Here is a 16,867-nt window from a genome sequence, read left to right on the forward strand (position 1 = left end):
CTGATATGGTTATTGTCCTATGAAGGATCAATTTCAAATCCATTCCAAGTATGAAGGAACATTGTTACAGGCATAGTTGTTATCTCTGTCCTGTAGCAGAGACACAAACCGAGTAGTGGAGGTAGTGGTTGTACACTTCGTACAATTGTACTTTATTAACGCTCTTCAAAGAACAAGCATCCAATGCCTTCAAATTCATTTGAATTAGCCGTTTCTTCACTCTTCTGGTCTTCTGCAATGCTAGGCGTGATTAAATCATTTGAACAACCTTTGAAGCTTTGATTCTCTCATCTTCCGATGACGTCATCACTTCAGGAGCACTAAACTTCAGGAGCGCTATTCTTCAGATGCTTCAAGCTTCTTTTTTGTTGATTCCATAGCTCTTAATTTGTTCTTCCATAACCTACATTAGCATATTCGATTGACAATTTTTAATACCTTGTTATCATCAAAACTCTAAAGGGTAATGTTAAACACATTTTGTTCCAACATCACCGCCTACTTGCGGGGCCCCGTTTAAAACTAGAGCAAGCTCTGCATAGACTATGGAAAAGGCTAACGAGTGCCTTGTGATATTGGTTAAACTTCTAAAATAAATAAGTTTGCATTAAAAAATAGTGTAGTTATTGTTAAGAGAAAAATAAAATTTTATATTTTCAATACAAATTTTTATTAAGGAACTTTTTAACTATGTTTTTAGGCCATTTGGAAAACCCATTGTTTATTTTTATTTTTTTTAGATAGACGAAATAACAAAACCTTTATAAACTCACATACATAAGTAGAGGTATCGGAGTTTCAACCCTCATTATGACATCTGATTTAACAATTTCGGTATTTTGTCAATTGAGCTATGAGATGTGGATAGACCCATTGTTTATTTACTATCACCTAAAACAAAACAAAAAATCTCTAATTATTTACTCCAAATTAAATAATTCTGGGACAAAAGTGAAACAATACTAGATTATTCATACATTTAAATCGAAATCAGAAGTACTATAGACAAAGTGTAACAGCGTCACAAGGACAACACAATTATTCAAAAAAAATCTCATTATTACTCCATTATTATTGTGCAGTAGAGTAGCTGGCTGGCAGGCAACGCGTATACTCAATAGTTGGAATTGGAATAAATTGGAAGAAGGTCCTTAAATTTCTCATGAAGTTGGGTTTTGTAAAAAACATATACTAAACCTCACTCACACCTCCAAAATCCATACAAATATAAATCCTCAGCCACCAACAAACTTCATCTTCCTTGCATTTCAAAGGTAACATACATTCCATAAAAGAAATGCAAAGTTGAAGAAATTAATTACCCCATTTGGTTTATTAACACGATGATGAAGAAATCACAAACACTCCTCATAGTTACACTGCTTCTAACCATAAACACACTCTCCCTCTCAGCCCAAACCATAGACAACCCATCTCTTGTCTTTGAAAACAACCGCATCCAAAATGCTTACATAGCATTACAAGCTTTGAAACAAGCCATTCTCTCTGATCCACTGAACTTCACAACCAACTGGGTTGGATCCAATGTATGCAGCTACACCGGCATTTACTGTGCTCAAGCACTAGACAACCCAAACATACGCACCGTCGCCGGTATTGATCTCAACCATGCCGACATTGCCGGTTATTTACCGGATGAACTCGGTCTTCTAACAGATCTCGCACTTTTCCACATTAACTCCAACAGATTCTGTGGCACTGTACCACACACTTTTCAAAAATTGAAACTTCTCTTCGAATTAGATCTCAGTAACAACAGATTCGCAGGGAAGTTTCCAAAAGTTGTTTTAAGCTTACCAGTTCTTAAATTCTTGGACATCAGGTTCAATGAATTTGAAGGAACGGTCCCAAAAGAGTTGTTTGACAAAGACTTAGATGCTATTTTCATAAACGACAACCGTTTTGCTTTTGATCTTCCAGAAAATCTTGGTAATTCACCTGTTTCAGTTGTCGTTTTTGCAAACAACAAATTCAAAGGATGCATACCTTCCAGTATAGGAAACATGTCCAACTTAAACGAAATCAATTTCTTGAACAATTTGTTTAAGTCATGTTTACCTTCCGAGATTGGGTTGTTGAAGAATCTCACGGTTTTCGATGTGGGTTTTAATCAGTTGGTGGGTCCTTTACCGGCTGCTATTGGCGGTGCGGTGAGTTTGGAGGAGCTTAATGTGGCGCATAATATGTTCTCTGGTAAAATTCCGTCAAGTATTTGTATGTTGCCTAATCTTAAGAACTTTACGTTTTCGGATAATTTCTTTACTGGTGAGCCTCCGGCGTGCTTTGGCTTGCCGGCGTCTGATGATAGGAGAAATTGTTTGCCGGCGAGGCCGTTCCAGAAGACTCTGGTGGAATGTGCGTCATTTTTGTCCAAGCCGGTGGATTGTAAGTCGTTTGGGTGTAAAGCTTTTAATCCTTCTTTGCCTTTGCCATCGCCGCCGGGAGTTTCACCTTCCTCTCCTCCATCGCCGGGAGGTTCACCAACCTCTCCATCACCGCCGGGGACGACGCCTATTACTCCATCGCCGCCAGCAGTGTCACCTAGCACTCCGTCACCGCCAGGGACGACACCTATCTCTCCAACACCGCCGGGAACAACACCTACATCTCCAGAACCACCGGCATTGCCACCTAGCACTCCTTCACCTCCGGGAACGACACCTATCTCTCCATCACCACCGGGAACGACACCTTCCATTCCACCACCAACACACTCTTCTCCGCCGGGAACACCCAACTCTCCATCACCACCGGGAATGACACCTTCCTCTCCACCACCAACGCACTCTTCTCCACCGGGATATACACCATCTCCAATAACTCCTGTGGTGTCGCCACCATCTCCTGCTCCTCATTATGGATCATCCCCACCCCCTCATTCCCCTTTTTTTTCACCACCACCGGGAACGTCCCCTTCCTCTCCACCAACGCCGGGAACGGTGCCTTCCTTTCCACCACCAACACACTCTTCTCCGCCTGCGCATCCAACACCTCCATCTACAACTCCAACACCTCCTGTTGTATCGCCACCCTCACATACTCCAATGCCACCGTCTCATTCACTATATCCACCCCCACCGACAGGTCCTCATTATGGCCGCCAATCACCGCCACCACCATCTGAATCTCCACCTTCTATAGGACCTCCTCCGTCACTGTCACCACCACCTTGTGAAGAGCATCCATCCCCACCCGGACCACCATCTTCTTCCACACCAACACCACCAGTACATGTATCTCCACATCCACCGGTTCAACATACTCCTCCATCACCATCACATCCTTCCCCTATTCAATATAATTCCCCCCCACCACCACCACCCCTTGTTCATTACATTTACAATTCACCGCCGCCACCAACATTACCGCCTCCTCCACCACCTTCCCCTGCATATGGAGGGCCATTGCCACCTATCGTTGGACTCCCATACGCTTCGCCTCCACCACCTCCTTTCTATTAATTCTTTTTATATCTTATCACCTATTACCCTTTCCCTCAACAACAAATGACACAAGTCACTTGGTCACATTTTTGTTATTGTGGCTGAGAACGAGAAAGCTCTAAGTATTGATTTTAAATTGTAATCAACATTCTGGTTGTAGAAAAGAAAATGTATGTATGGGAATGAATTGGAAACCACAATTCATGGCCACGGAAACTTTTGCTTTCCAATTTAGTATGTATTATAGTTAATCAACATTTCACTTCTGTTTATCATCTTATGCAATCAGATTTGGGATAACTCCCTTTCTCTTAATTCTCTTGGTAGCTTCTTAAATCTTCTATGTCTGATATGCTATGAAATGAAATTTTGATTTGAACGTCTTTCTTAGCTTACCATCAATATGATTTTGTGTCTAGTGAAAATGCTAACAAATGCCTCAAGCTTATAACAATTTTGTCTTGAAAAAAATGTGCAGTCAAAGTTCTAAAAGTTTAAAAATGATATTTTTAATGCACAATATTATTATTATTTTTTATTATTTCTTAGCAAGTGCATACTTGGTAGCATGATCCTTTGTGTAAACATGGTTGGCTTTAAGCAAATTCTCATGGCTTGTCTTGAAAATAATTGTATTACCAAATAACATGTTTGTAGATAGAAATGATCTTTCAATAAAATACAATACAATGATGTTGGTGGATGGACATCCCCAGGAGATCCAGCAAGAGTCAATTTATTTAATGGAGTCCTTTTCTTGATATAATAATAGTTTTTTTTTTTTTTTTTTAAACGGGTTATTTGATTAATACTAGCAGTGTTGTTCCTGTACCCAAATAAATAAAAATAGTAGGATTGTAGAAGTGTTGTTTAGGATTACCCATCCTTCCATGTGCAAACTGTCTTCTTAATTTTGAGATTTGAGTTACACATTTTCCCATTTCATTGTGAACGTTAAAACTGTTAAGCTTGTTGTGGAGTAAAATAATAAGTGAACTCGATACAGGTAACTCTTTCTCAAGGCACTACGTGTCTTGAACGACAATTTGATGGTCATTCATGACATTATGTTTGTGTTGTTGTGTATATTTGAAGTTATTTCAAAAATTATTATTATTATTATTATAACTAAAAACGTGTTATCTACCAAAAAAAAAAACTAAAAACGTGTTTATTGAGTTCAACCTTGCTTCCTATTTTTTCTCAAGCCAAGCTACATATTTTTATTCAGCCAGAATAGTTTGTTATTTACTTGCTACTAGCGTCCAGACGGGCACGTGCCCGTCTATTCGCTCTTTCTACTGCGATAACGTATATAACTTATAAACAATATATTTTTGTTTAAATTGGCTTACTTTTTATTGATATATATCATGGACAAAATTATTAATTAGAATTAAAATGATGATCATACATGTACTTGATATTAAAAAATTGCACTTGATCAAAAAGTAAAATGATACATGGCCACTTTCAATACATTGTAATAATGCCCTATTGAATTTTGATTAATCATCACTAAAAATAATTATGTTTTCCAAAAAAAAAATAGCAATAGAAAGCCCATATTGTGATGAATCAGAATTTTCAATATGTTGCAGTAATCTTAATCATATTTCATGCCATTGTCTTTAGGTCTTTATCCCTCACCATGTGTTTATCTTATGTTATTCAGACCTTTTCTTAAAAATTTCAACTATCTAATGCCTCAATCTCAAGTTTACTCTGAGTCGAGAAAACTACAACTCTATAGTTAACGAAATCAAATACCTTTAATACATCCAATAAAGAAGAAAATAATCAGACAAAAAGGAACATGACAATAATAATAGGACCTCGATGATCATTTCAATGAACATCTCACACTCCCTATTTTGCGAAATTAAGGGAAAGCAGAAAACTGGTTAGAAAAAAGTAGAGGAATATAACCTTCATGTTTTTGAAAGAAAGTAAATATTGTGGCAACATTCAATGTTGGTAAGTTGATTGAAAACAATAAGGAAACCCTTATCTCGGTCGTTGGCGCAACTTTCTCCCTTCCATCATCTTTGTGTGATTGCAACGGAGGTCTACATTTAGACCGCAGTTGGAGGATGGTCTCAATGGTCCTCTATTTTCTTACCATATTCCTTACCTTACTCTCTTCTTTTCTTTACTTCCTTCCATTTTCCTTGACTAAACATTTCCTTCACAAACTTTGTTGAGAAACACAAAAATCGGTAACATTTCCTAATTGATATGAAGGAAACCAACTTATAAAGTAAACATCCTTAACGACTTAAAATTAAGCACAAAGGGTCATGAAATGAAATTAATTTTGTGTAATCTATAACCATAGTTTTTCTATATTCAAGTACCATGTGTCAAACTATAAAGTAGAAGTACATTACACAATTACCATTTTATAGAGAAATATTTATAATTAATGTTATTGGTGTTGTTGAATGTGTGTAAAAACAACTATGGTTTCCAACAAAATTAAGATTTATTTTAATCATAAAGAAATCTTGGTTATGCTAAGACTCTTAAGTGAAAGTATAAATGAATGTAAATCATACTATTTTTTTTTTTAAAAAAAAAAAAATGTAAATCATACTCTTGAAATGGTGGAGTCCACTTCATCAACACAACCACTCTTGAATGTAAATCATACTATTTGATATAAGAGATTTGAGTTTTGTGCCATCATTTTTGAATAGCAGATGGGGTATTTGATTGGGATACTTTCTATTAAGAGTAGAATCACCAAAAAAAAAACTATAAATAGAACCACATAGATAGATAGTAGAATCACCCTTAAAATTACACAACAACCTGATTAAAGGAAATCATTTTAATCTAATAGGTAACAATTACACAACATTATTTTAGAATAACTGCATTTTTTCAAATTAAACATCACTATTTATCAAAATAAAAATCAACGTCAAATATACAAAATCAAGCTTGAAAAGAGGTAATCGAAACTTGTGGTTATCAAAGTCATGGAATTCTTTCTAATAATACCTTCAACTTATTTGTGTTTTTGGATTTCCAAATTGAGAACAAAGCTATATACTACTACATTGTGAACTTTTAGAAAAATAAATATTGGAATGGGTTAAATATGTTTTTAGTATCTATAAAATCAGAAACTTTTAAGTTTAGTTTCTAGAAAATTTTAATGATAATTTTAGTCCACCACAATATTGTAGTTTGTAAGAATTGACCAATAAAATCACAAACTAAATTATTCATTCATACTAAAATTGAAATTAAAAAATAAGAAGTGTCAAATAGATGAAATATATCTCTCTTTGTTATGAAATCATTGGATCATAAAAGAGATAAGAAATATAGATCTTCGGTGAAACCTGTCATGTTTCCTCTCTATCTTTGGATGAAATGTCTCTTGCAATTGTAATTTGGACGTCCCTGCTCCCATTTTCTTGATTCTTTGTCTTGAAAAGAAAAACAATAGAACTGTTCAATCCTCAATTCTCATTAGCAATTGGCAAATATAGATAGAGAACCTGTCATAAATCAGTTACTTAGAGTTATTAGAAGTTACTTTGAGAAACTGTCATAAATAATAAAAGTGTGCAATTTGGATTAACAATTCATGATGGTACAAAATATCAAAAATTAATCAAATTATGCACACATCAAGTTTATAGAGGAAACAAAATTTATGGAAGTATATTTCCTTAAAAAAAAAAAAAACCATTTCATAGAAGGATATAAGGAGTACTATTAGTTTTACATTTTTCTCACCCAATCATTATCACAACAAAAATTTCCTTTATGATTATCAAGAAACCTCCAATCTGCAAGGCATTTGTGGTTGCAAACTGGTGTAAATGTTGACTTAGCATCACTTTACCATGAATCCTTCACTGCTATAGAAAAAAAAACTCACCATCAATAGCAAATTGAAACCCCTTTTTATTAAAAAAATAGCAAATTGTAAGTGTGAAATGGATTCGGGCACCGTCGCATCAAATAGAAAGACAATACTCCATATATCATTTGTCTGCATGAAGAAATCCAAAGTTCAAACCAATAAACCATAACAAAATTCTAGAAAATGAAAAAGTGAAATCATTTAACTGTTTATTTTCTACCAATAAATCATTTAATTTTTTGTACCGTTTATCTCTGTGTTCCTTATCATCACTATTTTCTTATACAATCTTTCTAACGGGAGAAGTTTATTTTTAATAACCGTATCCCCTAAAATAGAAACAGAATGTATGAAAGGCATTAAAAAAGCATCTGCAGTAAATAGAATTCTAGAAATAATTACAATTGTTGAAGAAAAATTAAAAAATGTAAAACTATAATCAAAAGTAATAGTTGATACGTACTATTCAAAAGAAAAGAAAAATATTGAAAAAGAACCGATCATGTGCAATCTGGTATACCAAAGTTGCAAAGGATAAATTGTATTGAAAGCTCCAAATGTGTACAATTTGCCATTGCCATATTCCTAATTTTGTTCTTTGATTTTTTTCCGCTTCGCAACATAATGAAACCGCTCAGTAAAAAAGAATGCGAGAATCGGAAGTACCCTCTATGATGCCACCACCAACATCAACGTCTTTGTGTGATAGTGGGCTCTCGGTGTCGCCATGACATATCCATGTCTGCTCTCTCTATCGTCACTTCCCTGATGTCTTCGTTAAAGGCATAGAGAACCCTTTTTTTTTCCTCCCTTTTCGATTTCTCCATCTCTCTAATTATCCCAATAGGTTGCGCCCAACTGCTATTACATAACACAAATTTTCATCAAATTATCATTGTTAATTCTATGTACATTTTTTGTTTTGGTTTGTGTGATTGGACATTGAAATTTGAAAAGGACACTAAATCCAAAGGTTATGTAACCCACCATATCCAAAACCAATTACTCATATAATGCTTCCCCTTTTCAAAGTCTTGAGATTCAGTAGAAAATAAACTTTACTATAAACACTTCATTGTTACTATACTTAAAGCTAATTTAATCCTCAAATGAAAGTACACTTATTAATTTATCATTGCTTAAATTGTGTGTATATTTTTTGCAATTGCATCATCTGGCAACTTATCAAAGGGGTTTTTGCATTGTTAACCTTTAGCAAATACAATTCAATTGCGTTACAATTTCTTTCCTTTGTTTCTCACTGATCGATAATAATAACAACCAATTGCTTTACAATAGTTACATAAATTCGATCAAACTACAATTCAAGGAATTTCAAATAGGAAAATAAGAAAAAAGCAGATGAAGAAACCAATCTCAATTCCAGAAATAAAAGAGAAGTATAAAAGAATAAGAAGAAGGAGAAACACTTCCTGCTTTGTGCTTTCTTTAGCAATCTGTAACCGGTGCTTTTTGGTTAATTAATTGCATGTATATGTGTATTCGTTTTTATAACAGGTGTTTTGATTTGTAACTGCTGCCTTTGTTTGAAATGAACGTGAAGCAAAAAAGTGGTTACAAAAGGGTATTTTTGGAAGCTAATTAGGCTACACCAAAACAAAAGTATTACCTTTATTAATAGGTATGGATTAAATAGCTTTCATTCAAGAAGCCTTTAACAAGCATTGAGATATTATTTAGAGTCTTGGCATCATTTTAAGCATCATTATTTGGTCAATCCCCACTTACCTAATTAATAGCATCCACTTACATTTGAGTGGAATAAGAAACATGTTGCATACTACTCCCTCCGTCCCTAATTATAAGACCCTTTTGTTAAAATCACGGGAATTAAGAAAGTGAATATTTGTATTAAAGTTGTTTGTAATCACTATTGTTTTTACAATTTTATCCTTAAGAGAGAGAGTTAGTTTATGTTTTCCATATGCTATTTATTGCTAATTGTAGAAAAATATGTATAATAAATAGGGGCATGTATGTAAAGAAATAATTAATGTAGTTGGAAATAATAAAGATGTCTTATAAAAAGGGACAAAAAAAATTCTCAAAAGAGTCTTATAATTAGGGACGGAGGGAGTATCTTATAAGAACATAATCTTCAGTCATCCCTCACGTTCAGTGGATATGCATCAAATTAGATGCACTTATCGAATGGGGATAATTCCTTAGTTCAGTGACATTGTCACGCCTCATGTTTTATGTTTCATTTTCTTGTTTTGCAGGTTGTGATCCTTCAGTCATCCGCGAACAACAATCTAAGGAATTATGGTTGGAGACGATTATGACAATGGTAACGAGCATGATGATTTCACTTCTTCCTTATTTACCAGCGCTCCGGCTTTGTCGCATACACCACATAGTTTGTTGATGTTACTGGTATATACAAATGTGGGGGGTTTACATTCTATTTGTAAGCTAAAGAGTCAGGTAAGTCTCCTTAGCTAATCTGCCTCAACCGAATATGATTTGTACTCTATCCTATTAAAACTTTTAAACTGAGTATTCAATTTAGCTTACTAGAAATACATCTTATTGAAATTTACTCGATGTTATAAAATGATTTAGGCGTGTTTTTATTTTGAATACCTGGGTAGATCTTTTTTTATAATTGGAAATAAATTTGAGAAATTAAAAGAGTACCTTAAAGCAATATATAATGTCTATTTTGATTCATCTTGAATTCAAATATATTTTTTTTTTTTTGAAGGATAAAAGTAGAAATGCGGTGAGCGTGGATCGTTGAATTCAAATATATTAAATTGATAGATATTGGTAAAGTTATGGATTTTATTATGAAGGTTGGTACATTCTTCTAACAATTCAACTTTTAGCATTGTCAAAGTGGATATGCATCAAATTAGATGCACTTATCGAATGCCCATCCAAAGAATTTTACAGGATCACATGGTGGAATGATTTTGACGGCTGAACTTAATGAATTCTCTTGCATAGGAGTATATTAATTTGGAAGATAATGCACTACATAACTATTTCTTTATGGTGTGAAGTTTGTATACTGTGATGAAGATTTACTATACTATTTAGTGGCCATGGAAAGGCAATCAATATTTACTTAGTTGAGCAAGGAGATGAGGTATGTCTTCAGCTTGCTTGAATATCTTTTATGAAGCTAAATTTTTATTTACATAAGAAGAAGACCTTTATATTAATATGTAAGGTATAAGACAATCAAGTTTGATTTGTGGTCTAAGATAATAAGGATGTGTGATAGTATAATACACTACACAAGAATATTGTTTTGAAAAGCTTCTTATGAAGTTTGTATTCTGAAAAGCGAGATGAGTATCCCTTATGATCAATACTACTTGGAAAAAAGAATTGATGTTTAATTCACTTGTGACAATTTAATTGAAATCCATATATCCTTAAACATTTATACACATATGTGCATTTGTATAGATTTTAAATTTGATGCGTACAATAAAATTTGTTCTCTTTTTAATTGTTATGCATTAAGATGTGCCTAAGTGTTTATGGTATTAGAAGTTATTGTTATTATCATTATTGACATTAAATAGAAACATGATTATCACAATTTCTAACTATGACGTTGCAAGCAATTGCCATGTAAAGTTGTGTCTTCCTGCCTGTTATATATGATTGAACAACATGAACTTTAAATTTTGTTCCAATTCAAAATTTGATGACATTTTCAGTGGGTAGTTCTTGCTAAATTTGTTTTAGACCAAACAGTGTGGCAACTAAAATTGGAGCATTTGTTTGTGCTTTAAGGCTTGCTGTATTTAGACTCTTTGACTAATAATGCAATTTTTTTTTTTTTGTGGAATTGTATTATTGAGGAGTAATTCTTTTGGGCCCATGCATGCTATTATAAATTAATTAAAATCTATCCCCGTGAGCTTAGCTCAGTTGGTAGGGATATTGCATATTATATGTAGGGGTCGGGGTTCGAACCTCGGACATTCCACTTCTCCACAATTTAATTGTGTGAGCTCTAGCCACTAGACTACTTGACCAAAAAGAAAAATCTGTTTGATAGTATGGTCATGAGATTGAAATTATGATAAGTATTTTATTTATCTACACTTTGCTATTTGTTCATGATGAATTTTGGTTCACTTGTGAGTTCATTTTAGCCGCAGTACTCTTTTGATATAATGCATACTGATGTGGTTGTGAGAAGATTTATTCTGTTGTAAAATATTATGCTTATATTTTTAAAAGTAGATCGAGGAAATATTGTTCGGAAATGTATGAAGAAAAAAAATTATATGGTAGAATGAGAGATATTTAAGTACCACAAAATATTAAATGGTTTATATGGATTATCCATTATATTATTCTTATACAATGATGTGTAATGAAATTCGTGGAAAATATACTTTATTGTGGGGTATATAATGCTCATTGTATGAGAATTTATTATGACGTGTTAGCGTATATTTATTGGAAGCAAATACATACCTTTTGTAACGTGAAAGAGCCATTGTATAGGTTCCCATTGTAAAACTAATACAATTAAGTAATATAAAATGATGATGACTGGGTTTTAATCCAATGAGAATAAATCTATAAGTAGATTTATCTTGTTGATGAATATGTTTTCGCTAGTAGACTTGTATAAATTTATAGTGAAATCCGAGTTTATTTTTAGACTCGATGAAATATGAGATTAATTGATTAAGAGACATCTTAGTCAATATTTGTGAATTTAACGAATTCGTTGACAAAAACCCCAGGAAGAGAAAGAAGGAAATAAGACTATGCCACTCGAAAACGACAAGTGATGGGAACCCAACCTTTATGATTGGAGATCCTATGAAAAAGGTTCAATGGAAAAAACAAGTCACTTGTTAGTTATGTTAGCACTAAATTATTTTATCTTTTTCCTACATTGTTATAATTATGAGAAGTGCTGATTAAATTAAAATTTGAGGGTTAGGCTTTTAATGCCTTTAATGATTAGCATAAGCCTTTAGGGTGGTGTGTGGTTGTAGCATGCTCCAGATGGAATCACCTATATGAGTGTCAAGTGGGGCCGCTTGCATGAGACCGTGGGGGTGACTCAGGCTAAATGCGCAACACAGCGATTACACTAGAATAATGGGGGTGTAATGTGATTGTGAGACCTCTAGCATACATCAAGTGTATTGAGTTCCATGGCTTGTTAAACCAATTCACTATGTGTTAAGTCTTATTAGTCTAGGACGGGTTCCATATATACCGTTACGATGCATTACACTCAAAGGTAACTCAAGCTATATATATTTTCTAGATTTAAAACTTTTGAAATATGTGGGGGATTGTTGTATATTTGAAGTTATTTCAAAAGTTATTATTATTATTAGGCTTAATTGCACTTTTGGACCCCTAACTTTCCAAAAGTTGCGGTTACAGACCCTTAACTAAAATAAATACAAAACAAACCCTTATGTTTCCATTTTGTGGCAGTTTTGAACCCCCAATGGATTGTTGACCTGGTCGTTGCTGACGTGGCAGCATCCCATTAGTGAGGTGCCATGTGTATTTTTTTTATTTTTTTTACTTTTTAAAATTCATCCTGTTATTTTAAATTGGACAAAATAAAAAAAAATAAAAAGGAAAATAGAAAGTAGAGTCACGTGCTGTTAGTTGGAAAGAAATTAGGGTTTAAAAACCCCCAATTTCCCAAAACTGCAAATCGATTAAAAACACCTTCTTCTCCAATCGCCGTCCTTGTTCATCCTTCACATTCGATTTCCTCCTCAAAATCCTCCTTCTTCTCAAATCGTTGTCCTTTCTTTCTTCTCAATTCGATTTCGAAATCGTTCTGTTTCTTTTGTTCTGTCCTTGTTTCTCCAATCACTCAGTTTTTGCTGGAAACAAAAAATGGTTGAATATTCATCTTCATCGGTTAGTGGGTCAACATTGAATCACAGAACCAAGTTGGTTTGTTATTGTGGTGTTGATTCACCATTGGTGACTTCTTGGACTGATGAGAATCCAGGGAGGAGGTTTCACGGCTGTGGCACCTCACTATTTTCCTTTTTATTTTTTCACGGCTGTGGCACCAAGTTGGTTTCCTTTTTCACGGCTGTTTCTATTTTCCTTTTTTATTTTATTTTTAATGTTGTCCAATTTAAAAATAACAGGATGAATTTTAAAAAGTAAAAAAAAAAAAAAAATACACGTGGCACCTCACTAATGGGATGTGAGTGCCACGTCAGCAACGACCAGGTCAACAATCCACTGGGGGTTCAAAACTGCCACAAAATGGAAACATAAGGGTTTGTTTTGTATTTATTTTAGTTAAGGGTCTGTAACCGCAACTTTTGGAAAGTTAGGGGTCCAAAAGTGCAATTAAGCCTTATTATTATTATTATTATTATTATTATTAAAACTAAAAACGTGTTTATTGAGTTCAACCTTACTTCCTATTTTTTTCTCAAGCCAAGCTACATGTTTTTATTCAGCCAAAATAATTTGTTAATTACTTGTCATTCAAGAAGCCTTTCCATTGAGATATTATTTAGAGTCTTGGCATCATTTTAAGCATCATTATTTGGTTAATCCCCACTTACCTAGTTAATAGAATCCACTTATATTTGAGTGGAATAAGAAACGTGTTGCATACTATCTTATAAGAACATAATTTTCATTACGTGAAATTAAGTGAGTTAGAAACCATTTTCTTCAAAGCTACTTCTTTATTACTAAGAGCCTGAGTCATTGAGTCTGTGTATTTTTCTCGTGTCCTGATAGCTTCGGTACGCTTACCGTCGAGAAGAACCGGTTGTACTCTGGGGGAGTTGCGCAATTCTGCGGATAATTCCTTAGTTTAGTGACATTGTCATGCCTCAGATTTTACGTTTCATTTTCTTGTTTTGCAGGTTGTGATCCTTCAGTTATCCGCAAACAACAATCTGCTTCTGAGTTCCTTGTGGCTATTGATTTTAAAATTTGATTTTCTAAAATCAGTGCAATGTGGCATTTTCGATCATTGATTTATATAAGTTTATAAAAGATTCTCATTGATTTTTGTAAAATAAAGGATTATCTTGTCGGAGTGAATGTGTGGTTTGCTATACAAATATGGATAATGAAACACTGTTGACATCTATTCTTGTCATGCTTTATTGCTCAAGCTTGTTTGAAACAACTTCATTGGTGCTATGTTCTAACTGAGGTGAGAAAATTTGAGTAGAAATTTATGAATGAAATTGATTAGGACAATATTCCTCTTTAACACTTGGAGCATTATTGCTAGCTAGAGCAAATGATGGTACACTATTTGGGTAGAAGTGGCTCGAAGTAAGGCTTGTCTTTCTTTGAACCACCACATGATATATTGTTAAAATGTAACCTTGACTTCAATTTTTCAATAATCTTTAAATTTGGTGAACCGGTGCTTGTGATAGTGATCACCACGTAGAAATTTCATTTGGCAACAACAACCTTTCAGAAAGTCCAATGTTCAAATTTAGAAGGAGAAGCTATGGGCATTTTACACGCTCTCCATTGGCCACATCATCTTCAGGTTGAGCTCGTGTTAAAAAAATTATCTGAGGTAAGCTGGAAGTTGATGATATTAAAAATAGCCGAGGTTGAAATTATTGGGTGGATCCCTCCTAAATAGAGCTCATTCACAATTTAAATGAAAAGGAAAATAAAAAATATAAAAGAAACAACCTAAAATAGAAAATGTTGCGTTGCGTTGGACTTAATAAGGCCGATTTGAAGGATGTGTAGGAGAAGCGACAACATATAGTCCTAAATTTTAAGGAGCTTTCTTGTAACAACTCTCGTAGTCTTAAAATTTTTAAAAGATTTTGCAAGAGTTTATGGGATTTTAAGATTTTTTAAAAGACTTTTTTAAAATCACAAGATTCTATAATTTGGATTTTGAGGGATTTTAACTCAAATAATTTTAAGATTTTAAAAGACTTTATTGATTTATAAAACATGAAATGACTCATCTAAAATTTCCATCATGTTCCTGCCTTCTTCTTCTTCATCTTCTTTCCTTCCGTGCCGGATCTCTCTGTTCAATGATTTTTTTTCTTCAGTTTTTCTCATCTTTTCATTGACCCGGTCCGGTTCACCAAACCGGCCGAATCATCGGTTTTCACCGATTTTTAGCGAGTCATACCGATTTTGACCGGTTCAACAGCATGTCCGATCCAATAAGCAGACCGAACCTGTCACGTCCCCCGGTTTAAGTTCAACCGGTCGGACCGTCCGATCCGATCCGAGTTTTGAAACTATGCATGCAAGTGCTCTATGAGTTCAAGGCCTTAATTGTTAGCATTGAAACAAGCGAATTGCAAATAAAAAACCCTGCGATTTGGATCTTTTTTCTGCTCTTTTAGTTTAGTCATATCTCATTTTCTTAGTAGAGATCAAAAGAGTGCATCATCTTTATTTATTATTTTAGATTTTAGATGAAACAATAACTTTTAATTTTCTTAGCAAGTGCTTAAGGACACTCAATAACATTTCTTTAATTAATTTTCATTTTATTAAGAAAAAATAAAATAAAGCGTAGCAATTTCTATAAGTTCTTTCTTCAAACTTTTCTCTTTAAATAATGATATTTGTAGCATCATTTTGTAACAACTTTTGAGATAACATTCTTTTTCTCTCATCTTTTATGGCAAAATTAATAGAAAGAGGGAAGATAGTGAAAGAGATCAAGAACACAATGAGAGAGTATGATAAATTGAGTTGTTCTAAAAATTATTTGATTGTACCCATTCCTCTTTATCCTCCCATTTCCCCCTTCAACTTTTTGTCCTTTTCTAGTGGTTAGATCTTTATTTATACTTATAGTGTGTTTGATCGCTAAAAAATAAATACATAGTCAGAACAACTATTATGCTTGATTGTAAAGATGTTCCAAAAACTTGACAAATTGGAGGTAAGGAACAAAAACAAAACTAAAATTATTGTTCTTTACTAAACCACGTCATAACCTTTTGCCTCGAGTACAAATTGTTTAAAATACGAAAATAATATTTTGTCTATCTAACACATCATATAAGACAAAAAAAAAAATCGATTCAATATTGTTACACCTTTTTTGTTTTATTTTATCTAATACTTACATTTTTAGCGAATGAAACACATCTTTAATACTTGACTAAAGTGCACTTTTCTACCCTTAATTTTAAAAAAGTTACAATTTTGGTCCCTTATGTACAAAAACTATAATTTTGGCCCCCTAAGATTTAGCCCCTTTGCATCTTTGGTTCTTTTGGTCAACTTTGACCAAGTCAACGCATATGTGGCATGCCACGTGTGCAAGTAACGAATTAAAAAATAAAAAAATACCTCATAATCATTTTATAAATTAAAAATAAAATAAAAAAAGGTATTAAAAATTATAAAATTATATGTTTGATGGAGTTAATTGGAAGATTAACGATGATTTATAGTTGATGTAGATATGAAAATTGAAGATTGAAGGTTTTTTTCTTTCTCGGTTTGGAGTGGAAGAGATGAAGAATGATGAACATTTATGGTTGTGGGTTTTATTTTA

General features: G+C 33.6%; 1 protein-coding gene across 2 annotated transcripts; it reads left to right on the plus strand.

Moving 5' to 3' along the window:
* The first annotated feature begins 1,092 nt into the window (after nucleotides 1-1,092).
* LOC11408110 (leucine-rich repeat extensin-like protein 4) lies at nucleotides 1,093-3,783 on the plus strand. Of its 2 annotated transcripts, XM_039828867.1 has the most exons (2): nucleotides 1,093-2,669; nucleotides 2,700-3,783. In XM_039828867.1, exons 1-2 carry the CDS (start codon nucleotides 1,344-1,346, stop codon nucleotides 3,480-3,482), a joined length of 2,109 nt encoding a protein of 702 aa, XP_039684801.1. In that variant the 5' UTR covers nucleotides 1,093-1,343; the 3' UTR covers nucleotides 3,483-3,783. The 2 variants fall into 2 exon arrangements, with proteins under 2 accessions (XP_039684801.1, XP_003630813.1); XM_003630765.4 differs by having other exon boundaries at nucleotides 1,094-3,783.
* The last annotated feature ends 13,084 nt before the right edge of the window (nucleotides 3,784-16,867 follow it).

The sequence above is a fragment of the Medicago truncatula genome, chromosome 8, assembly GCF_003473485.1.
Source record: "Medicago truncatula cultivar Jemalong A17 chromosome 8, MtrunA17r5.0-ANR, whole genome shotgun sequence".
Classification (NCBI taxonomy): Eukaryota; Viridiplantae; Streptophyta; class Magnoliopsida; order Fabales; family Fabaceae; genus Medicago; species Medicago truncatula.

Excerpts from the sequence above, each read along its gene's own strand:
- LOC11408110 (XM_003630765.4), top strand. The coding sequence starts at position 1,344 with ATGATGAAGAAATCACAAACACTCCTCATAGTTACACTGCTTCTAACC.